At 45.7% G+C, this 24,678-nt stretch overlaps 1 protein-coding gene across 1 annotated transcript in view; it reads right to left on the minus strand.

Moving 5' to 3' along the window:
- Positions 1–261: 261 nt before the first annotated feature.
- Positions 262–24,678, minus strand: part of OGG1 (8-oxoguanine DNA glycosylase) — a 34,153-nt gene continuing 9,736 nt past the window's right edge. Inside the window, exons 6-8 of the mRNA XM_063427533.1 lie at positions 3,946–4,093; positions 789–838; positions 262–440 (exon numbers count right to left, since the gene is read on the minus strand). Of these exons, the coding sequence (XP_063283603.1) occupies positions 333–440; positions 789–838; positions 3,946–4,093 (306 nt within the window). The 3' untranslated portion in view covers positions 262–332. The remainder of the gene's footprint in view (positions 441–788; positions 839–3,945; positions 4,094–24,678) is intronic.

The following is a 24,678-nucleotide window of genomic DNA, read 5'->3' on the forward strand; positions in this document are numbered from 1 at the left end:
GTTCTAACCTTTTTTAATGTGGCCAACAGGGTTTTTAACACTGTAGTGTCAGGAATACACGTTTCTGTTTCTGACGTTATAGTGTTCATTTAATTTGTAAACTCTGTGAGAGGGAGTAAATACAAGCATTATTATACAACATAGGGGGTTCTTTCTTTATTTTATTTAGTTGCACGTACCTAGATTCTGGCTTATATTCTTTTCAACTAGTGTTGAAACATGCTGAGAGTACAACACAAAAAACAAAAGGACACCAATATATAAATGTCTCCAATATATGTTTATCACAATATCCATAAACCAGGTACAAAATGAAACATTACAATAGCCTATTATTCGAGAGTCTCTTTTTTGATTTGGGTTCTTTTTCTTGGTTTCCGGCTTGGATCTGGTTTATCTGCTGAATTCTGAAACTTTTTGAGGTCTGAGCAGAATAAAACCTGGAATTGCAATTATTGGCATTAATATCACGTCAACATGTTCTTGTAAAGTGGATGCAAATAAGAAACTAACTCACAAATGTTAACAATGAACAAGTGGTTACTGTGGATAATGGTAGTGTTGAAACAAAGGGAATTCTGCTAATATCAATACAGACTGAACCTATCTTCATGCCATGTGATTACAGGTGAGAGTTAATCTGAATCAGGAAGCATATTAATGGAAGATCAGGTAAAATTAATTTAAAATGCAATGTACACTGGACACAGAGGCAGATCATAAGTAAAGGGCAAATGCAATGTCTCTAAGCAGGTTCTACATTTATAAAAGATAAGTCGCCAACTTACTGACTGCGCCCATCCAGCATGGGACCCCCACAATCTACGAAAATAGTCTCCTGCAGAAACACAAATATAAAACAACAGCAATGAAATACCTGGTGCAAAGCATTAGTGCAGCCAAATGACATGACTTTACAGTAGTATTTATTTACTATTACAAGAGATATGCAAAATAAAGAGGGGTTGAAAAAACAACATATAATAAGCATTTAAAGGAACACTATAGGGTCAGGAACACAAGCATGTATTCCTGACCCTATAGTCTTAAAATCACCATTTAACCACCCTGGTCCCCCTAAATATAGTAAAATCTTACGTTTACTCCAGTCTGCTGCTGCTGGCTCTGCCCCTGATCTGTCTGCTTGGCTGACATCAGCAGAAGTGGTTCTCTTCTGAATCACAATGCTTCCCCATAGGATTGGTTGAGACTGTCAAGGAGGCAGATCAGGGGCAGAGCCAGCACAAGTCAAACACAGCCCTGGCCAATCAGCATCTCCTCATTGAGATGAATTGAATCAATGCAACTCTATGAGGAAAGTTCAATGTCTCCATGCAGAGGGTGGAGACACTGAATGGCAGTCACACTGTGCAGCACTGCCCCAGGAAGCACTTCTAGTAGCTATCTGAGGAGTGGACAGTTGAGGTGACCCTAGGCTGTAATATAAACACTGCATTTTCTCTAGAAAGACAGTGTTTACTGCAAAAAGCTTAAAGCAATGACTGTAGTTGTTCTGGTGACTATAGTATCCCTTTTAAAAAACAATTTAGAGGGGAGATTTAAATATTCATAGAACAGAACAGAAAAACTTACACAAGTTTAAAATATCTAATACATAGTTGCTAACTTTGGCAAGTGTGACTACGCCCTACGGGCACAAAATGTATCAAGTGGTGATGGCTTTCTCTCTGCTATCCCAAATTTAGTCATCTAAATCTAGAAATCTAGTTTAGTAATCTAAAAAAAATTGGATAATTCTGCATTATTTTGCATTGCAGGGCACCTCATTTTGTGTTTATTTCTGAACTACAAAGCTTGGCTAGGAGAGGGCGTGGTCTGCTTGTTGGCATGCTAGTGGTATGAATTATGTGACTGGTATGCCAACATCCACTCTAATTGTGGACTTCTTAACAGCTTAACTGCTTTCCAAAGAGAGAGAGACTCTGACAAGCATATAAACACCATAAAGCAGCTGCGGCCACTGGGAATGCTGAATACAAGCCCCTTCATCAGAATGTTGGAAGAACGTATTTTAAAGGGCCATTCTAGGTTCAATTAAGTAGTTTAGCTTGCTGAAAAGCTTTATGCGTGAAGAGGGTGCACTATTATTTTCATTTTGAAAATAGTGAAGATACTTTTATATATTAACCTGGTTACACCCCTTCGGTTTTCAAGCAGACAATCGGTCCTGTTACTTCCTGGTTTCGTTAGCTCAGTAGAGATAAACTCTAGAGGCAGTAATTGCCTCTCATTGAGCTGCATTTTGTAAGTCTGTGATTGAACAGCCACAGCAAGTTTGTACGACGTGATAAGGGGAGGGCTTGCACAGACAGCAGACAAGAGATCTGCAAGTTTTTCCAAGCTGTTTTTAGATATAACCCCAATGAAAAAAATATAATAATTAAATGCATGAATGTTTTTATTTGGTCTTTTTGGTACTAAACAGTGTTTTTCTTTCAGTGTCTCTCTCCATTGTGAGCAATCAGTTGGTTATATGTTTCTCAAATACACTTGATAGTACCGATCACAAACTGAACTGCTGGCAGATTCCAGAATGATACTAGGACCAAGCTCCTGTTAGATTCACTTGGACCCTAGTGTTCATACACTTACCACAGAATCCTGCACATCCTGAATACTGAGCTTACTCCATTCCTTAATAATGCATTACATAGACAAAGCTTTAAAATAAATAAATATATGCCAGTCCAGATGGGAGATACCACAAAGGGTAATTGAGAATGACAAGGCTAAGATCCTGTGGGACGTCAAGATCCAGACAGGCAAGGAAGTGCTGGCCAACCAACCTGACATTGCGGTGGTAGACAAGGAACGGAAGACTGCAGTAGTGGTGGATGTGGCAATACCCAGTGACTAGAACATCAGGAAGTAGGAACATGAGAAGGTGGAGAAATACCAAGGACTGAAAGAAGAACTAGATAGGATGTGGAAAGTGAAGGCAGTAGTAGTCCCAGTTGTGATAGGAGCCCTCTGAGCTGTGTGTGGGGGAGTGGCTTCAACAGATTCCAGGTGGGACATCTGAGATTGCTGTCCAGAAAAGTGCAGCGATACTGCACAGAACCAGTAAGAATGCAGCTAAGATACTGTGCAGAACCCTCAAACTCCCAGGCCTCTGGAAGAGGACCCGAGAATGATGAATAAATATACCACCCAGTAGGGTAAATTTTATATAATCAGTTTTTAGGATCCTGTTTTGGCTGCAAAGCTCAAAGGTGTCCAAGTTTCTCCAATAAGTTCTAGAGACTAGTTAATCAGTCAAAACTGTTAGCCAACCTAGCCTTCTCTTTGTGCTGTTCTGAGTATACCCAATAAACCCCATGCTCAGTGAATGTTTGTAGGACATGGAATTCAGCTAGAAGCAGTTCCATTCATAAGAAGTGAAAGGATCTGTAGCCCAATTACAGCAGTCACTGTATGCTTGCTGTCAGCTTACTAATGACTCTATTCAGCATGTCATCAATATAAATATAGAAGCAACTAAGTATGTATGTGGTTGTGTCTCTGGCTCTTTCACACAAAGCTTTGAATTAATCTGTCAGGAGAGGTAAAGACTTACAAAAGGTGCCCTCCCAGTGAACACACTGTGCAAGTACGTGTGGGATCTCATAAATTAACCTATTGCTACAGCAATTTTTACAAATTTGGAACATCCTTGCACCATAACCAATGGATACAGATTGTTATTGTGTTTGCATCGTCCCTTAGATAATAAAATATCCCCCTCCTAAAATAAAAAAAGAAGGAACTTGTTAGCCATGGGAATGTTAACAGGGAGTTGACCAAATGGTATAGAAAAAGATGGAGACATGACAGGAGTAATCTTAACCACATAATATTACAAGACAAATAAAGTTTCTAAAAATTGCATTGTTACATATTTTCCCATCAGCCTCAGTTCAATAGGCAATGTGCTGTATTCCTTACCAATCTCCCTGTACACTCTGTCAGTCAGGCTTTTGTTACCCTGGCCCAGCTGGGGTAGGTAGTCCCTCTTTGCGATTTGCCAAACATGAGTGTCCACCGGCACGGCTTCTGGTTTATCCAGTGCCATCAAACAAACGCAGTCTGCCACCTGTTCATTAAACATGGTACATACCATTAAATCTTGAGAAAGGTACAGCAGACATCATACAATTTTATTTTCTGTAAAGGTTCATTAGTCAACTATTTAGAGAATTTACCCATAATGCTTTTGTAATTATATATGGACATAAACATTTTACTGTTACTAAATTCAGATGGAATGGAGTAGAGACTGAAAAATGTTCATGCACAAAGGTAAAAAAGGGCAATACTCAATACAATACAATACATGGACAAAGGGGTACCATTACACACTATTATTCCCAACAAAAGAGTGCTATCCTCAATAAACACTTTAGAACTGATAATATGTACTCAGAATATACGTTGTACAATTTCATGCACATAACACTGAATTTCTTTTTTTATTGTTTTTATTGAAAAACTGAATTCGAGGGGGGGCGGAGCCTGACCGGGGAGCTGCACAGACGTGCTTACTCTGAGCTCCGGATTCTGCTCACGGTTAACGGCGAAATTCAACGGTACACTCTGCAAACCCTGCACCCTGGTTCACCCTACCTTGTTACACTAGGGCAGAGGTACCGGGAGATACCTTCCGAGACACTTTGACCGCCATACCGCTGAACCGGATGACCGAGGCCTACACATCACTGGGCTGGTGAGAGACGGCCGCTCTCCCAGCACGACTAATCATGATGCACCCGCAGTATCGGACATCTCCCCCCCCCCCCCAGGACCGGTGGGGGTTATCCCGGTCCATATTAGCAGCTATCATCGACCCACAAACGCTGCAAACGGGGACAATACTCCACAGCATGCTTCGAACCAGCAAACAGTGCTCCACAAAATGGCGCCCACAAACTTCAATGCTGAGCCTGCTCTCCATCAGCCCCTCCACGAACGTCTGGATGCCCTGCTGCAAAGCTTTTGGGAAAAACTGGAGCAGCGGACGGCACAACGACCACCTCACCGACAAGAGGTAGGGGAAAGGCGGGAGGCCGTGAGACAAAGCGAGCGTTCCCCGGGCAAACCCGCCATACGCTTACAGGCGGAATGCCCTTCTAGGCAGGGGCCCAACAGGAGATTTCCTCCTAAACGCCGACCACACCGCAGGAGGGTCGCCCGCCGCCGGCGGCGGAGAACCACCAGGGCCCTCCAAAGCGCCCACAACGGGAAAGACCCGGCCCCGAGAGGTACCCGAGTCTGTGGACACAAGGTGTGGGCCCGACTTCAAGCCTGGAGCTGGGGTGAAGCTCCGCGCCGTACTCCAACCACCTCCGTGCTTACCGACCTGACACCTCCGCTGATGAACTATCGACTACTCCCTTGCTCACCACAAGCCATGAGACCGACAGGGATCGGCTGAATGAATCCTAGATCCTGATCATAAAAGGCCAGACCACAAGCTGACGGACACTCACGACCTGGCGCAATATTACCTTGGCAATATACTTACGAGATATGCATAACCTTATGTTTTGTTTTACTACTCACTGCACCTAAGTTTTACCTGTTGTTTTTATATTTTGTGGAGGCGTTAGCTGAGCCAGACGTCACTTTTTCAAGTAGCATGTTACCAATATAAATCTCAGACCTATATCGGGTACTTTCAACTACAGTTGTGATACGGCCGCAGACTGGGGGTGCATTAGTTTTATCTCTCCATAGTACTACCCACCCTGAGCGGTGGATATGTTTATATTCTTGACCCACACAGTCACACAGTTAATTTTACCAGCACACACTGTAACGTTACCATGCACGCTACGCGTCCACTTACTGTTCCATTAGCCTCTTGGCGTATGTCAGGGCACACTATGTGACCCACGTATGTTTACTAGAGCAGAACAGGGTTATGCCTCCTGAGTTAATATATACTGTATGCCAAACTAAGATGGCGACCCTCACAACACGTTAATATTATCGTTTGCTGTGTTAGTCTAATGTCATTGTCTACCTACTTTTAGTTTAATCTACCGACAATCCACATGTGTTTATGTCCCCTAAATTGGAGTAAATCCAGCCTGAATCGTGCTATGTTTATTGACTGCATGTCTAGAAATTATATTGTCTTTTGCTATTCCTTTGACTTTCTAACACGTCATGCTGTGCTCTTGAATACATTATGTTGTTCCCAATCGACAAGTTCATAATTTAATAATAAAAAAAAAAAAAACGAAGCATTGTTATTCAGAAATGTACTAGTATAACTCTGATAATGTCTACACCCTCTAATGTAATCAAACTATACGTTTCCCTCTTCTCTTCTGTACCCCATCACAAATGCTTCAATAAAAGAAAGATTGACAAAAAAAAAGAAAAACTGAATTCGATACCAAATACTATATTTTTTTAAATTGCAATGTATACTCTCGGATGGTATCCGTGTTAATTAAAGAACAAAAATAAATAAAAAATTATATATATATATATATATATATATATATATATATAAACACAAGATCCAGCGCACTCACCTATTCACTAAACAGCAACTTCAATGTTGAAAGATTTTATTTGTTTTTTTAAAAACACCTAATCTAGGCAAAAATAATGGGGGTTTAGTTACATTATATGATCATACATTGCATGTGCCTGCCACAACGTCAATGTACCCCATCTTTGTCCTACACTAACAGCCTAATGTCTGCTCTTATGAGATTAACTCACTTACTTGGGGAAAAAATTCCATCTGGGGCTGTCTGCAGTACAAGTCTAAATATGCGCTGGATCTTGTGTATTGTATAATTTGGCCCCCAGCAGCACCCCCATTTATGCATGTTCAGGTGAGTGCAGCCAACCCCCCCTTGTTTCATATATTTATATTTGGGAGTCTAGCCAACTCCTTGGGTTTTGCTCCCCTCCCTGTCACAGGTGCCTCATCCCAGGGCCCTATTTAGCCTTGTACTGCAGAATCAGAGGTAGACAGACACACACACAGGCAGACAATTACACACACAGAGTCACACATACAATCACAGGCAGAGAGTCACACAGACAATCACAGGCAGACAATCACAAGCAGACAATCACACACGCAGTCACAGGCAGACAGTCACACACACACAGGCAGACAATCACACACACAATCACAGGCAGACAGTCACACACACACAGTCAAAGACAGTCACAATCATAGTTACACACAGCACACACTCTCTCACTTACAGTCAGCTTGGGCTGGAGGAGGAGTGGATTCAGTCCTGCTGTGCTGTAGTTGGGGAAGCAGGGACTCCTTCCTGCTTCCCCTCTGTGTGCAGCAGCAAGAGGCTGCATTTAGCCCCGCCCCCACACCCGGCTTGGCTCCGCCCCCAAATCCCCGTGCAGGTCTCCTGCTTGCTCCCAGCCCCTGCATGTGTGAGCTGTGTCGGCTACTGTGCCTGTGCATGCTCCTGGTGAGGTGGCGGATGGTTTCCTGAGGGATCTCCTCCCAGACCTGGACTCAAGCATCTGCCAACTCCTGGACACTCTGTACTGCAACGTGACGTTGGTGGATGGAGCGAGACATGATGTCCCAGATGTGCTCAATTGGATTCAGGTCTGGGGAACGGGCGGGCCAGTCCATAGCATCAATGCCTTCGTCTTGCAGGAACTGCTGACACACTCCAGCCACATGAGGTCTAGCATTGTCTTGCATTAGGAGGAACCCAGGGCCAACCGCACCAGCATATGGTCTCACAAGGGGTCTGAGGATCTCATCTCGGTACATAATGGCAGTCAGGCTACCTCTGGCGAGCACATGGAGGGCTGTGCAGCCCCCCAAAGAAATGCCACCCCACACCATTACTGACCCACTGCCAAACCGGTCATGGTGGAGGATGTTGCAGGCAGCAGAACGTTCTCCACGGCGTCTCCAGACTCTGTCACGTCTGTCACATGTGCTCAGTGTGAACCTGCTTTCATCTATGAAGAGCACAGGGCGCCAGTGGCGAATTTGCCAATCTTGGTGTTCTCTGGCAAATGCCAAACGTCCTGCACGGTGTTGGGCTGTAAGCACAACCCCACCTGTGGACGTCGGGCCCTCAATACCACCCTCATGGAGTCGGTTTCTGACCGTTCGAGCAGACACATGAACTTTTTTTTTTTTTTTTTTTTTTCAAATTTGAATTTTGGTTTTATTTGTGCATCACAATATTCAGTGTTTGGCTCCTGCGCGCCGGGGTACAGAATAGAAGATGGGGTTGTGCAGGACATTTGTTTACAACATTGGGGTCACATACAATTACAGTGTTTCATACCATGCTTCAATACATTCTCGTCTTATATTCTGTGTATTATTTCTCCTTTAGTTTTACTTTTGCTCGGACTCCCATGGTCCCCTTGTTGGCTAGGCATGTATGGCCGCCTAGGTCTTGAGTGTTTACCCGGTGTTTTGTAACCTCCGAATGTTTCCCTGTCTACCCGCCTTTCCCCCTTTCAGTTTTGTGTCTGTCTCTCCCCCTCCTGTCACCCTGTGTCGAGATATGCTCTCCATTTTTCTCCGGCCTGGTTAGTGTGCTTCCTGCGCCCTATGTATTTGTCTGCCATTAATTCGTATTTCCAGTTGAGAGATGTCTGTGATATCAGTGCTTCTCTAGTGGGTGTCTGTGTTGTTTTCCATGCTCTTGCTATTATGGTCACTGCTGCTACAAGTAGGTGGAATACTAATTTCTCTTCTACTTTGCTCAGTGTCTTAGGTATCATGAATAGTATGCCTTGTTCTATGTTTATAGGCCATGGTTTACCTAACAGCTCCGTCGCCACCTTTTCCACATCCTTCCAAAATGGGCTTATGCCGTCACAGGACCACCATATGTGGCTCATTGAGCCCTCCCTCCCTCTGCATCTCCAGCATTCAATGGTCATACCCTTGTACATCGTCGCTAGTTTTTCTGGCACCAAGTACCACCGGTATTGCAATTTTCGTATCATCTCTATGTGAGTCGTGCATAGCGTGTTTCCCTTGTGTATGGTGAATGCCCTTTGCCATGTCTCCGCCCTAATGTTGTGTCCCAATTCTGTGTGCCACGCTGTTTGGAAGTTCATGGCCTCCTCTGTGACTGGCGTTAGTAAGAGGCTATACATCATAGCCAATGCTTTCCTGGGCGGTCTGCCTGATAGGCATAGTTTTTCAATGCTGTTCGTGTGTATCGTTTCTTGTCGCTCTATTGTCATGTCTGCTAGTAGCGACTTCATTTGTAGGTATGTAAATAGTGCTCTGCTGGGTATGCCATATAGTGTTTGTAGTTCAGGGAAGGGCATCAGTTTGTTGTCCTTATATAGATCTTTAACCTTGGTGCACCCCCGTTCTTCCCACTGCTTCGTATCTAGATTTGGGATTCCTACTTTGAGGCATGCAAGTGGTGTTCCCTGCCTTAGTACTCTTTGGTCTGTCTCTCTGCCCCTGGTTTCGTCCCAGTGTTTAAGTGTCAGACTAGTGGTCGGTAAGGGGTTAAGGTGTTGTGGGCGCATGGCCTTCGGGAGCCAAAATAGGTTCCCCAGGTCCTGTCTATTTATCCAATGGGCCTCTATTTTGGTCCACTGTGGAGTTTCCCCCTCTGCTGTAGCGGCTTTGACTGTCGCTAGCTGTGCTGCTTTGTAGTAGTCTTTAATGCTCGGGAGACTTAGCCCCCCTCTTTGAATAGGTTGTTGTAGTATGCTGGTTGCCACTCTTGGTTGTTTGTTGGCCCACACAAATCGGGTTATTAATCTTTGTAGGGCTGCTAAGTATGTGTTTGGCAATGCTATAGGTAGGGTTCGTAAAAGGTACTGGAATTTTGGTAGCAGCATCATTTTCACCGCTGCCATTCTTCCCACCCACGATAGGTATTTCCCTTCCCATGACCTGAGTGTGTTGGCTATGCTCTTCGTGAGTGCGGTGTAGTTTTTGTCCAGTAAGTTGTTGAGGTTTGGTGGTATTTTGATGCCTAGGAACGTTAAATGGTCTGTCCTCCAGTCTAATGGAAAGGATGTTTTGAGCCTCTCTAGTGTGGCTATTGGTATCCCTATGCCCATGGCCTGTGTCTTGGTGACATTCAGTTTATAATAGGATTGTTTCCCGTATTCAGCGATAGTTGCCATTAAATTTGGAAGCGATATGTGCGGCTGCGTCAGGGTTAGGAGTACATCATCCGCGAATAGGTTCGCTTTATATTCCCTGTCTCCTATCTTTACTCCATGGATTGATTTGTTTTGTCTTATGGCCGCTGCCAGCGGTTCTAGAGCCAGCACATACAGTAGCGGTGATAGGGGGCACCCCTGCCTCGATCCATTGGTAATCTTAAGCGGGTCTGAGGCGAATCCTGCGTTTAATACCCTCGCCGTGGGTGAGTTGTACAGTGCTTTGACCGCCGAGAGGAAGCCCTCTGGCACTCCAAATTTGAGGAGGACCTTTTCTAAGAATTCCCAGCTCAGGCGGTCAAAAGCTTTTTCTGCGTCCAACGATACCAGTAAGCCTCCCCTATTCTTACGTTGGGCACTTTGTATGATATCTAGTACTTTCCTGGTGTTGTCCCCTCCCTGCCTGTTCTTTATAAATCCTACCTGGTCGGTGTGTATTATGTGCGGTAATATCTTGCTGAGGCGTGTTGCGTATATTTTAGCGTATAGCTTGGCGTCCGTGTTCAACAGGGATATAGGGCGGAAATTCTGTGGGCAAGTAGGGGATTTCCCTGGTTTTGGGAGGGTGATTATGTGGGCTAGTAGGGTTTCAGTGGGTAGTTTTTGTGCCTGCGTGGCTTCATTAAATGCTTTGACCAAATATGGCGTTAAGGTTTCTTGGAACTTTTTGTAGTAACCGTTTGCGAAGCCGTCCGGCCCCGGGGATTTCCCTAGCGGTAGGTTAAGGATAGCTTCTTTTACCTCACTCTGTGTGATGGGGGCGGTGAGTTCCTGTTTTTGCATTTGCGTAAGAGTTGGTAAGTTAACTGTATCTAAGTAAGCCTGTATAGTTTGGGGGTTGGGTTGGTGCGTTTGTTTATCCTTGGCTAAATTGTATAGGGACGTGTAGTACGTTGCGAAGACGTTGCTGATATCTTTGGGTGCTGTGACTTTATGGCCTGCCTCCGTGTAGAGGTGCGCTATTTTTTGATTGGTTTGTCTGGCCTTGAGGTGTTGGGCCACCAGTTTACCCTCCCTATTGCCCTGTGAGTATTGAGTTGCTTTGAGTCTATGTAGTTGGTGACCCGTTTTTTCTAGGGCCTGTTTGTGTATATCTTGGGTAATTTTAATTATTTGTGTTTTGAGCCCCTGTGTGGGCGTTCTTTGATTTTGGGTCGTTAGGCTCTGCAGTTCCGTTAGCCAGTCCCTCATTTGTGTTTGTGCTTGCCTCTTTAGTTGTGCTGCTCTCTGTATCATCATTCCCCTAACTACTGATTTGTGTGCTTGCCATATTGTATTGTACGGCATGTGTTCTATGTCATTCTCAGCAAAGTAATGCTCAAGTTCCTGTTGTACTTTGTTTGTGAATGTAGGGTCTGTGAGCAGGGAGACGTTTAGCCTCCACGGGCACCTATGTTTGGATTCATATATGTCGGCTAGGGTTGCCACGACTGGGGCATGATCTGACCAGGTGATTTGTTCTATGTTGCAGCTCTTAACCTGTTCTAGGTGTTGTCCTGTTATTAGTATGCCATCAATTCTAGAATATGAATTATGTGCGGTGGAGAAGAACGTATATCCTCTCTCCCCGACATGTGTTGCTCTCCATATGTCATAGTAGTGGTGCTCATGCAACAGTTTGCCTATGGCCTTGCATTGTCTCTTTAGTGGTCTTAGTCGCGCTATCGCGTGTACTGTGGAGGTATCCATTGTGGCATCTAGCACATGATTGAAATCCCCGCATACTATTCCTATTCCTTTCTGTATTGTCTCTAATTTCTTAAATACACGGTGGAGGAAGTTTCTCGGGTTTGTATTGGGGGCATATACGTTCGTAATGGTATATTCAACGTCATTGAAGGTCCCTCCCACTATGACATATCTCCCTTCTTTATCTATGTCAAGATATGAGAGGGTAAACGCTATGTCTTTGCTGATAAGAATGGATGCTCCCTTGGATTTGCTGGTATTAGTGGCATGATATTGATGTGGGTAGTCACGTGTCAGCAGGGGTGCGTGTGCATTGGTCTTAAAATGCGTTTCTTGGAGACATAAAACGTCAGGCTTGTGTTTAGTCAGGTCTCGGCGCAGTAGGCCCCGTTTGGATGGGTGATTGAGTCCCTTGGTGTTATGGGTATATATTTTCATGGGGGGTCGTCTCTCTTGGGTTTGGGTGGTAGTGTCGCTAGTGCTATTTTGATTTGGAGCGCCTCCCTTCCCAGCTGCATCGATCTAGGTGGCGTCTCCCTGTTATGAGCACGTTGTGTGTGTGTTTTCCCAAGCATGCAGTACGCTTCAATTACTCTCTCTTGCGGAGATGGTATAACCTTATTGTGTGTACATTGTGATTCACATAAAAACAACATAAGAAAATAAACATTCCAACAATTAATTAAACAAAAAGCCAAACGTGTGGCTTGGCGCCAACGATAGGCGCAACGGGGTAGGAAGCTTCTCGCTTCCATGCCTGTACAGCTCGGTCTTGGCCGTGTATTGCAATTACTTATTGTATCTCTCCCCATGTCTACTTCTTTCTAGGCTGATGTCCTCCCCCCCTTTTTATTTATTTATTTATTTTTTTGTATATATATATATATATATATATATATATATATATATATATTTTTTTTTTTTTTGTGTATATTTATTTATTGATTTATTTATTTTTTCTCTCTTTCTTTTCCTTCTCCTTCTCTCCCCCTTTCACGCTTCGTCTATCCTCCCTAATACTTTGGTAAGTATCTCTTTCGGTTATATTATCTGCCCCAGAGTCTTATGTGTTAGTACTTGCGGATTATGTGTGCTTCCTTGATCCGTTTGCGGGGATCCTCTTCCACTCTGGGTTGGATCTGTCTCGGTTAACGGCAGCGGGTAGCGGCTTCGGCGGTGGTAGGCCCCATTCTGCGAGGATCTTTGCTCCAGCCTCAGGTGTAGCGATGGGCACCGTCTTGCCTTCATGCATGATGAGCAGCTTTACCGGGAAGCCCCATCTGTAAGGCTTTTTGTGGATCCTGAGCTGTTCAGTAACACCTGAGAAGGTTTTTCTTTTTTGCAGCGTTGCGGCTGATATGTCAGCGTATATCGTTGTTCCCTGGTATGGAGGTGGCAAAGTGGAGCGCAGTCTGCTTGCCCTCATGATATCTTCTTTCACATGAAAGTAATGTAGTCTCACTAGTACATCTCTAGGAGTCTCCTGTGTAAGGAATCTGGGTTTTGGTACTCTATGGTACCTGTCTAGCAGCAGCATATCCTGGTGTATATCTGGGATCAGCATTTTAAATAGTCCTTGCAGGTGTGCATGCAGCTCCGCCACCCCGACTGATTCTGCTATTCCCCTCAACCGCAGGTTATTTCGGCGGGAGCGATCTTCCATATCTGCCATTTTGGTTTCAAACCTTGCTATGGTATCTTCCATGTCAGTTATGGCTCTCTTGATATCATTTGTGTCCTCAGCCTGGTCGGCCATTTTATCTTCCAGTGAGGAGGTTCTCATTTCTACATCCTGAATTTCTGACCTGATTTCTTTTATTGAGACTTGGATGGTGTTTTGTATGTTTGCCTGCATGTCTTCTAGCATTCTCTGCAGAACGCTCTGTGTAACTGGGCCGTCGTCCGCGGCATCCCTGGACATGTGACGGGCGCCATCTTGGGCCTCCTCCGCCGTTTCCGCGGCTTTTACTGGGGCGTTGCGGGCATTGAAGAAGCTTGCCTTGTCATTCCTTTCCGTTTGGCGTCTGCCCTTCTGTTGGGACATCTCTTGGGGTATGTGTGTCGCGTTTCGGGAGAACGTTGCGCTTAGAATTATGGCCAGTGCAGAGGAGCTACCCTCTCATGCGACCGTCTCGGTTGCGCTCCAGGCCACCAACTTTTTTTTTTTTTAATTCTTTATTTTTGTTGTGCAGGTGAGTACATAGGATAGCCATACGCCACAACAGCGTGCATTTATACTTGAACATAGACAGGTGAAACAGTGGCATAGAGAGTTTGCTCATATTTTGTTTTGAAGAGCATAATGATAAGTTAGGCAGTTATGTCTGAACTATAATAAACAATTTGCTAAGTAACTTGCTTGTTTTAGTGAACAGTAGAGGGTCCGACAGCTAATTCTGTCACATGACTAAAAGGTAACTTCACTGGTGTATCTAGACTGCTAATTTTGGGTATCATAGAGTAACATTCAGGCTGTCGCACATGCTAAGTCTAGCTTTTTGTAAACTAAACGGTTAATTTGCAGAATAGGCTTGAATAACATAGAGTGAAGTTAAATAAAACAAAGATGCTAAACGTTGAACCTTGCTAGATCGCTTATTTTAGAGTAGGTATAAGGTAAACACGCTTTAGAGTAATGTCTTGATACAATACAATGCCTATAGACGTTATGCTGTAAGCGTTTAGGCTAAGAGTCCTTGCTTTGTGGATAATAGCGTTAAACCTTGCTTACCCCATAAAGTATTATTGCTAATACAACAGTAATATAACAGTATATCATCAGGCATTAAACCACTGGAGACAAGTCCAGTCACAAGTATCACCTCGAGCACCGGTAAATGCCTGCCTTGAGGTAGAGATTACACATGATGTGCCTGAGGCTTCTGTGTCTTAGTGTCTCGTCATCATAAAGGCACAGAACAGTCCGGGCCAAGAAAGCCGGTGTAGGGTGGCACAAAGGGTGCCTCATCCGACACCTACTTCTGGAAAGTCCCTTTCTGTTTCTCCCTTGTCACCCCTTGGCTTACTGGTATCACTTCGGGGGCCGGCTCCAGCAGAGCCCCCTGGAGAATGTTGCCTTGCCGTCGCTTGTGTTACATCGTTCTTCTTGCAAAGTCGGATTTCTTTGCGCCGGATGCCGAAACTGTGGTTAGGTGAGATACCTGTCTGTAACCTTTGCTTTGTGGTCCCAGGTATTTGAGAGTGCGGGTGGGAGGGTGCGCCCGATATGCCTGCCTTTGCCTTCCGGCGTTGGGCCCGCTGGTATCTGCGCTGCCGGACAGCCATTTTGGATGCCCGTGGGGTCTTCCTGTAATAGCTGCGTCGTGCAGCAGGCCGGATCCAAGCGGTTACCATTGCCTCCGCCTGGCTGTATGTCACCCCTCTGCTCCAAAAGGTATCTCTGAAGCTTGTGCACAGATGATCAAATGTCTCCAGAGGAGACCTGGGTATCTGAGTGCATGTGTTCCGGTCTCCGTGCTTATGTTGTGTGGCCATCTTGGTTCTGCCTTGTGGGCCGTTTGCCCCAAAGTGACTCGTGGCTGGATCGCTTGTCCTTCCTGGCCGTTGTGTCCAGTGGGGACCGGGATATCCCCCGCCAGTCCAAAGGGGGAAAGGGGGGGGGTAAATTGCAAAGCTCCTGCTTGAAAGCTCTTAAGCCGAGGAGGGCAGCCGTCGCTCCTCAGTTCCAGCCTCTGTAGGCCGTGTGTAGAACTTCGTGTTTCCAGCTTTGACGGGCCCTGGGGTGGTATCTTTGGGTTCTCGGGGGCACCCCCGACGTGGGTGGCGCACCCCTGAGTGGTTTTGGGCCAAGTGGCCGCTGCTTTTGCCCCGAAATGTGGCCGCCCGGCAGGAGCTCGTATCAGGCACGTCTGCCTGGCTCGGTGGTCAGGCCCCGCCCCAACACATGCACATTTGTGGCCTGCTGGAGGTCATTTTGCAGGGCTCTGGCAGTGCTCCTCCTGTTCCTCCTTGCACAAAGGCGGAGGTAGCGGTCTTGCTGCTGGGTTGTTGCCCTCCTACGGCCTCCTCCACATCTCCTGATGTACTGGCCTGTCTCCTGGCAGCGCCTCCATGCTCTGGACACTACGATGACAGACACAGCAAACCTTCTTGCCACAGCTCGCATTGATGTGCCATCCTGGATGAGCTGCACTACCTGAGCCACTTGTGTGGGTTGTAGACTCCGTCTCATGCTACCACTAGAGCGAAAGCACCGCCAGCATTCAATCGTGACCAAAACATCAGCCATGAAGCATAGGAACTGAGAAATGGTCTGTGGTCACCACCTGCAGAACCACTCCTATATTGGGGGTGTCTTGCTAATTGCCTATAATTTCCACCTGTTGTCTATCCCATTTGCACAACAGCATGTGAAATTGATTGTCACTCAGTGTTGCTTCCTAAGTGGACAGTTTGATTTCGCAGAAGTGTGATTGACCTGGAGTTACATTGTGTTGTTTAAGTGTTCCCTTTATTTTTTTGAGCAGTGTATATAGAAAAATGTAGCTTGGATAATTATAGGCTTGGCCATGAAGACAGCCAATATGCAGGCCAACTCTGCATTAATAGTTATTCTTTAGCATTCATGACTGGACAAAACTTTCTGGGAACCAAGGTTTGACAGACTGTCGTTGCCTCTAGTTATTAGAGGTGAATGAAGAGATGTGATTGGAAATGGGGCTAGTTCTGTTTACATGCTAAATAGCAGATAGGTGGTAGATAGAAGAACAGGTATGTATGCCCATTGGGCACATTTCATCATCCTTCTCTTCCCTAACCAAAGATGGCTATACATGTTTGAGTTGCACCAATATCTGCTAAAAGTATATAAAACTAGCTATGCAATATATAAACTTCAGATAGAGCATCCAAAGACCTTTGTTTTGTTTAACATTTCCTTGGCAACCTCTAATTATAGATACAATGACTTTACCACTTAGGATCCAAGGTAGTCAGCAACAATATGTAGAAAGGCTGCTGCTGTGGTGGACACTAGTTTTACAGTGTAGTGGACAATATTTAAAGGGACACTAAGCACAACAATCCCTACAGCTTAATATAGTGGTTGTGGTGCGAAGAGATTATCCTCACAGTCTCAGTGATGCAGAAACTGCCTTTTAGGAAAAAAATGTGTTCTTATTGTGCTCTAAGGTCCCCTCTAGTGGCTGTCACTCAGACATCCACTAGAAGTGCTTACTGGATCAGTCCTGCAATCTGTTAAGGGCTGACGTTCGGCAGCCTCACGTTCTTAATGAAGATGCCGAAAACTACCAATAGAGATGCCACTGAGATGCACTGAGCCAATGCATCAATATCATAGGATGCTGATTGGCGCAGGTCAGCGATTGATGCACATGCGCACTAGCCCTGTTATGCTTCTCTATGAGTAAGCATGACTGGCTGACATTGTCTGTAATGATCATCAGAGGCGAGAATCTACATAGTTAGGAAAACATGCCACAAGTTGACATTTCTAAAGTTAGAGGACTTGTATACATGTAATACATATATATGTGAAATTCGGTAGATTTATGAACAGGAAAATAAATATCTGCCAGGTACCACTAATGTATAGTAGGCATAACATCGGGTAATGTTCCTTAAAGGGACACTCCAAACACCCTTACAACTTCAACGCAATGAAGTGCAATGGGGCAAGGAGGTCCTGGGCACCTAAGTGCGTTAAACTGCTAAAGCGAACCTGTTATAGAAATAACTGTGTAGCAACTAGTAACTGTGGCTATCCCACATTCAACACATTGAATACAACATATATAATAAAGATACATGATGTTTTCAATTTAAAGTATTGCGATTTACTCATCTCCAGTGGCGTACTAAGGGGAGGGCGGGCCGCCCCGGGTGCCACCAGATAGGGGCGTGCCATGACCCTGGTCTGGGAGCTGGAGGGGGATGTGTGAATTGTGCGCCACACAGTGCCCCATGGCAGCTGGGGTGCCAGGCAGCCGGCACAGCTCACACATGCAGAGACCAGCTGAACTGGCCGCACAAAATGAAAGTGGGGACGGGGCTAAGAAGAGTATGGGGCGGGGCCAAACCGGCAGCAGGGGCAAAGCTTAATGCAGCCCTTAAAAGGATATGGAAGGGCTGCGCCAAATAAGGGTAGATAGTCCAGTAAAGTATTGCTAGGGTGCCAATAGATGGTCTAGGATACTTGATAGAGTTCCTCTATGGATGCATATTCAAGAGAGCTATGGCCAGCTCTGGTGTGGTTTGCGTACAGCGGTATAATCCCCGCTTATGGGATATGTAGGGAGGGGGTCTCCGTCAACACCGTCTGGTAGTCCAGAACTCGGAAAAGAAAGACAGAAAGCGACAATAGTGCTCTCAATTTTGATGTGGTTCAGTGTGCAGATAAGTAGAGGTAAAAAACTCACATTTGAGGGAGCTATGGCCAGCTCTGGTGTGGATAGCGTACAGCGGTATAATCCCGCTTATAGGATATGTAGCGGTATAATCACTCGCTTATAGGATATGTAGCGGCGATACGTCCGTCAGCACCGTCCAAGGCTCCAATATAGAAGAATAAAAAGCAGCAATAGTGCTCTCAATTGTGATAGGTTAAGAGAGTAGTAGAGGAAATAAAATAATACTCACAAAGATAGAGCAGAGGTACTGCTCTATGGATAGGCGCTGGTGGTATGATCCCCACCTAGGATTTCTTGCAGTACTGGAACTTTAAAATGGCCAGTGGAAGTAAAAGTAACCAGGAGAGGTTAAAATGCCAGGAATAGGTAAAAAAAAAAAAAAAAAAAAGTTTACAGTGCATAGACAGTGCAATAAAAAGAGGATTGGTACAATAAAGTAGCCAAAAAACTTTTATTGATCTACAATACACAATAAAATACAGAATTAAGTAATCACAAAACTTTTATTGATCTAAAATACACAATAAAATACAGAATTAATGATTAATTCTGTATTTTATTGTGTATTTTAGATCAATAAAAGTTTTTTTTTGAGTATTATTTTATTTCCTCTACTACTCTCTTAACCTATCACAATTGAGAGCACTATTGCTGCTTTTTATTCTTCTATATTGGAGCCTTGGATCACCAGACGGTGCTGACGGACGTATCGCCGCTACATATCCTATAAGCGGGGATTATACTGCTGTACGCTATCCACACCAGAGCTGGCCATAGCTCCCTCAAATGTGAGTTTTTTACCTCTACTTATCTGCACACTGAACCACATCAAAATTGAGAGCACTATTGTCGCTTTCTGTCTTTCTTTTCCGAGTTCTGGACTACCAGACGGTGTTGACGGAGACCCCCTCCATACATATGCCATAAGCGGGGATTATACCGCTGTACGCAAACCACACCAGATCTGGCCATAGCTCTCTTGAATACGCATCCACAGAGGAACTCTATCAAGTATCCTAGACCATCTATTGGCACCCTAGCAATACTTTACTGGACTATCTACCCTTATTTGGCGCAGCCCTTCCATATCCTTTTATATCTATCCACCGAAGGACCCGAGGGGTTTTCCTTCATTTGGGTTGCTGCCTACCTTGACTAATTTTGTGATTACTAGCGCTGAATTATTTTTGTGTTTATTTAATGCAGCCCTTACCCGCTGCTGTTTCTGCTGCACATGGAGGTAAAGAGGTAAAGCAAGCAGGAATTCCTGCTTCTCCAACTAAAAGGATCCAGGGAAGGACTTCAGTGAATCCACTCCTACTCCAGCCCACACTGTCTGTAAGTAAGAGAGAGTGTGTGTGACTGTCTGCCTGCCTGTAACTGTGTATATATGTGTGTGTGACTGTCTTCCTGTAAATGTGTCTGTGTGACACATTTACAGTCTTCCTGTAAGACTGTCTGTGTCTGTGTGACTGTCTGCCTGCGTGTGTGTGTGTGTGACTGTCTGCCTGCCTGTAACTGTGTGTGTGTGACTGCCTGTAATTGTCTGTGTGTGTGTGTGACTGTCTGCCTGTGCCTGTGTGTGTATGGCTGCCTGTGGCTATGTGTGTGTGAGACTGTCTGCCTGCCTGTAACTGTGTGTGCGTGTAACTGCCTGTAACTGTGTGTGTGTGTGTGTGTGTGTGACTGCCTATGACTGTGTGTGAGTCTGCCTGTACATGTGACTGTCTGCCTGTAACTGTGTGCGTGACTGTCTGGCTACGACTGTGTGTGACTACTTGAAACTGACTATATGTGTAACTGTCTGCCTATAACTGTGTGTGCAACTATCTGCATGTGACTTTGTGTGTGTAACTGTCTGCCTGTGACTGTGTAATGTTGCCTGTAACCGTGTGTGTGACTGTTTGTCTGTGACTGTCTGCCTGTAACTGTGTGTGTGTGTGTGACTGTAACTATATGTGTGTGACTGTCTGCCTGTGACCGTGTGTGTGTGACTGCCTGTAACTGACTGTGTGTGTGTGTGTGTAAAACTGTCTGCCTGCAACTGTGTGTGTGACTGCCTGTGACTGTATATGTGTCTGTCTGCATGTGACTGTGTGTGTGTGTGTGACTGTCTGCCTGTAACTGTGTGTGATTGTCTGTATGCCTGTAACTGTGTGTATGACTGTCTACCTGTAAGTGTGTGTGGGGTGCAGGGATTTTGTAGAACGGGGCAGGTGTTTTAACATATAAGTAAATTATGTAGGAGTTAATGTAGTGAGATGCGCTTCTCTCTCAGATAGTGTAAATTATGGACATATCAACGTGTTGTGTCTGGGTAGAGAGTGCGAGCTGCCTCTGCAAACTGCAGGTAGGGTCAGTGGCACTTATGCCAGGGTACAGTGATCAGAAGCTGGCACCCACTTAGGCTGGGGGAAGATTGCAAGGTAGTGCAGACCTGTAGTGGGCTGAGGGGTTAGGAATATGTGGGGGTGTAAGTCCCACTTGCCAGAAGGTACAGCTAAGCCGCTTAGTAATCTGTGGACGCTCTAAATTAAGTTATTCAAGAAACAGTTGTGGAAAAAGACATGGAAACAAAGCAACATAACAATGTATATAAACAGTTGGAAAAGACAGGGTGCCCGCTGGGCGCTCATGGTATCGCAGCTGTCGCAGGATTCCCCTTCTGTGCGGCCGGTATAAACGGTTGGATTCTGTCAGGGTCCCAGGTTCTCCGCTGTAACGTTGCCTGTGTAGGGTGTAGTTCCCCGGGTGCTGCCTGCAGGCCAAGTTGCTGAAGGGTGCTTTTTATTTCTGAAGCTTGCGTGACTTTGTAAGTCCCACTCTACCTGGTGATGATCAGGCAACGTGGGGTACCCCATTTCTATGATTTGTTGTGAGTGGAAAGTTCCTTAGTCAGAGGACGCAGGAATCTTCTCCAATCTAGTGTCAATTTGGATAAGTCCGGGTAGAACGTTAGGTCGTGGTCTTCAAATCGATATGGAGATGTGTTGCACACGGCGACCATAAAGGTAAGGCGGTCTAGCCTGTTCAGGAAACGGATCATGGCATCCATGTTGGACCCCACATTGGCCTTAGGGGAAGCCGGAATCATATAGCAGCTGTCCAGCAGCATAGTTTTAGCTTGTTTGGCTGGGAAGAGGTTTTGTAGCAGTCTTCGGAAGAAGTGAGGAATTTCGGCAGCAGTAATGACATCCGGTAAGCCTCTCACCTTCACATTGTTCCACCTCCTCCTATCCTCCATTACCACCATGCGGTCTAGGGCAATGGCGTTGTTTGTGTTGCAACGCCTGTACTGTGTGCTCCAGGGCAGTGAGTTGGGTGTCATGTGCAGCTGTGTTCAGCTCTGCTTCGTGGAGACGAGCTGACATCCCGCTGATCTCCTCGCGGAACTGGCTTATGTCGGCCGCGATGTTGCGCCGGAGTTCGGCCAGAAGGCCTCTCAGCGTACCCTCCATCACCAGGATGCTCGTGGTGGCTGTGGGCGTTGCGGATACAGGTTCTCTCACCTGCCGGGTGCATAGAATTCCCAAGACTTCCGAAATAGCTCTCCGATATCGGCAGATGCCGGTGGTTTTTCTGGTTTGTATTTTTTGTTTTTGCGGCCCATCGTTTAAGCTGACGTATCCCGTTCTTTGGGGGTAGTGGGACAAGGATTGACCCCGTCTTTTAACAGGTAAGAGCTGTTTCTCTGGGAGCTCCTTAGATGCACGTCTGCACATCTGGCTGCTGGCTCTGCCCCCCTAGAAATGGTGCTTATTAATGTTGCCCAGCTACGTCCTTCAGAGGTCCAAGGCTTCAATCAGGACTGGGTGCTGCTGATAGGCTAAGAGTGTCAGATGATATTCTCAGCCTATCACTAGCTCTCCATTCAGAAGATTGAGTGAACAATATACATATCTTATTTTTTTTTTTTAATTCAGTCTTCTGAATAGGAAAAAACTTTAACAGATAAAATGACAGAAGACAAAATAGATGTATCGATGTACACCAAGCATGTCAAACTTGCGGCCCACAATGAATATCTTTGCGGCCCATTGAGCCGTGAGTTTGACATCCTTACTGTTAAGGCAGAGTAGGCACCTGCTCTCCCCACATTGCAGGTGCCTACTCTGCTAACATTTACGGTTGGAGAGGAGCTGGCGGCAGCGAGGGAGCTCAGTCTGCTCTTTCTGCTCCTCACTGCTCCCTCACGCACACCCTCTGTAGTGATGCTGGGTGCCGGAACATGACATCATTACTAAACTGTGCGCGTGAGGAAGCAGTGAGTAACAGGAGGGGAGACCCCAGGGAGTAGCCCCACATCAGCTCCCAAAGTTAGGGAGCAATATATTAAATATTTGGGAGTGTGTGCAAGAATGTGTAAATGTCAGTGTGTCTGTCAGTGACTGTGTGTCTGTCAGTGTGTGTCCATCTGTCAGTGTGTGTGTTTGTTTGTCAGTGAGTGTGTGTGTTTGTCATTGAGTGTGTGTGTTAGTGAGTGTGTGTCTGTCAGTGCGTGTGTCTGTCAGTGAGTGTGTCTCTCAGTGTTGCGATGGCCGCGGCTGGACAGTGGAGGACCTGGAGTGACGTCAACGTGCTCCACCTTCACAGGGTTTCGAGGAGTAGCGGGGGGATCTGCTTTGGCACAGGATTTGGACGGCGCAATTGGGGGTATACCAGAGGCCGGACTATAAAGTCACATATTGGCAGCGGCAATGTGAGTGGAGTCTGCTTGTTGGCTAATATTGGGGTTTTTTTAAACAGAGAGGGGGGCCTGGGATTTAGTATAGAGGGGGGGCTGGGGCTTAGTAGATGAGGGAGCTGCGGTTAAATAGAGGGGGATGCCTTTTTTTTATTTTATACTTTTTTTAAATTCTTTATTTTGGTGTGCATAGAAATTACAAACTTGCCGTTACTGCCACAACAGCAGGTGCCGGCGGTTCTGGTATAGCAAACATAAGTTACGACTGCACAATTTTTATCTTTAACATACAAGCTTGGTTTCAGGCGAAGTAGTAGCTATGTCAGTGAACATGCAACCGTCAGCGTAGAAAAGTAGACAAGAACGGGTATGCAAACTGACATTGAAATAAAATAATTACAGACATGTACAAGCTCAGGTGTCTGACATAATGATATTTGCTCTAATTCTTGCCTGCGTCACGTCCTAGGCCCTGAGTCTTGCTATAAAGTTATGTCAAGTAAAAGCATGAATAAAACAAAAAGTAATGCAAAGTAAACTTTGGTACAGTCGATTAAATGTAAACAAGCTGAATTCTAGTAGCTAGCCTCTGCTTTGTAGATTCCACTGGAATTTCCCTGCCCCTTACTGCTAATAGCTATACATATGCGTGCAGGTAGGTTAGGTGATGCCCAGGCCCGTACTAGGAGTAGTTACTTAAGAATAATAAAATAAATAAAAAATAAAAATAAAAAAAGGTAACAATAATGATTTTAAATACATAGAACAGGCTCATGTGGTCTTAGGTCACGTAACTTAAAAGAAAAGACATATTATTAGGGACAGGTTTGTCTCACAATTTAAGATGCCGATATTAGTTACTGTCCAATATGTGTGTTGCGAGCTGTAGAGGGAAATGCCTCACTGAGAGAGTCAAAAACATAAGCTTGGAGGGTATATAAGTCACTGAGTCCCCGTGTGTCCGTGCTTGTTGCTTAAAGTAGGTCTTGCACCATTTATACCCGTGGGTTAGTGACACAGTAGCGCAGGCAGTTTACGGTGGCCACATAGATAACAGCTTAGTGTGGCTGGTGACCAGTCTTGTGGCGTGTCAGCCGATGCCGGCGCTCGGAGGGCTGTTGAAGCTGTTTAGGTGCTGTGGGATGCTATGATGTTGCCAGACACTCTGTGCGGCACTGGAGGTGTTTGCTGCGGCGAGGTCAGAGTCCCATTCCGGTAAGGCGGATCTGTTAGCGTGGGGGATTCTGTGTGAGGCGACGTACTGCAGGTGGCTTTGTTTCCTCCGGGGTATGCCCGGGCGAAGATTTGCCTCATGCTGGCATCGGTTAAGATGTTGCGGTGCGGTCCGCTTGGGGTCCCTCCGCCATGTCCGGTCCTTGATTGTGGTAGTTGCTCAGTTAAGTTTATTTTCTTTGGGCACTTACGTGGATGGGTTGCCGCCGATGACGGTGTTAGTTGCTTGGGCTTTCGAGTTCTTACAATGTGCCATCCCCGGCGCCGTTTGCGAGCCCCGATTGCAGGAGGAGGCGTGCGCTTGTGCCTGGGGTTCGCCTGTTCTATAGTAGCGATGTTGTGTGCCTTGGCCCTTTGCTCCCGGATAGCTATTGTCCTCCAGAACCTGGTGAATAGTGCATCCAGCCTGGCCTCGAGGTCAGTTTGCTCCATGCCCTGAGCACACGTGGCGGCGGCCATGTTGCCTGGTTGCGCTGCTTCTCGCTGCCCGTTGGGTTCTACCCCTGAGGCCCGGGCAGG

The sequence above is a fragment of the Pelobates fuscus genome, chromosome 7 (genome assembly GCF_036172605.1).
Source record: "Pelobates fuscus isolate aPelFus1 chromosome 7, aPelFus1.pri, whole genome shotgun sequence".
Classification (NCBI taxonomy): Eukaryota; Metazoa; Chordata; class Amphibia; order Anura; family Pelobatidae; genus Pelobates; species Pelobates fuscus.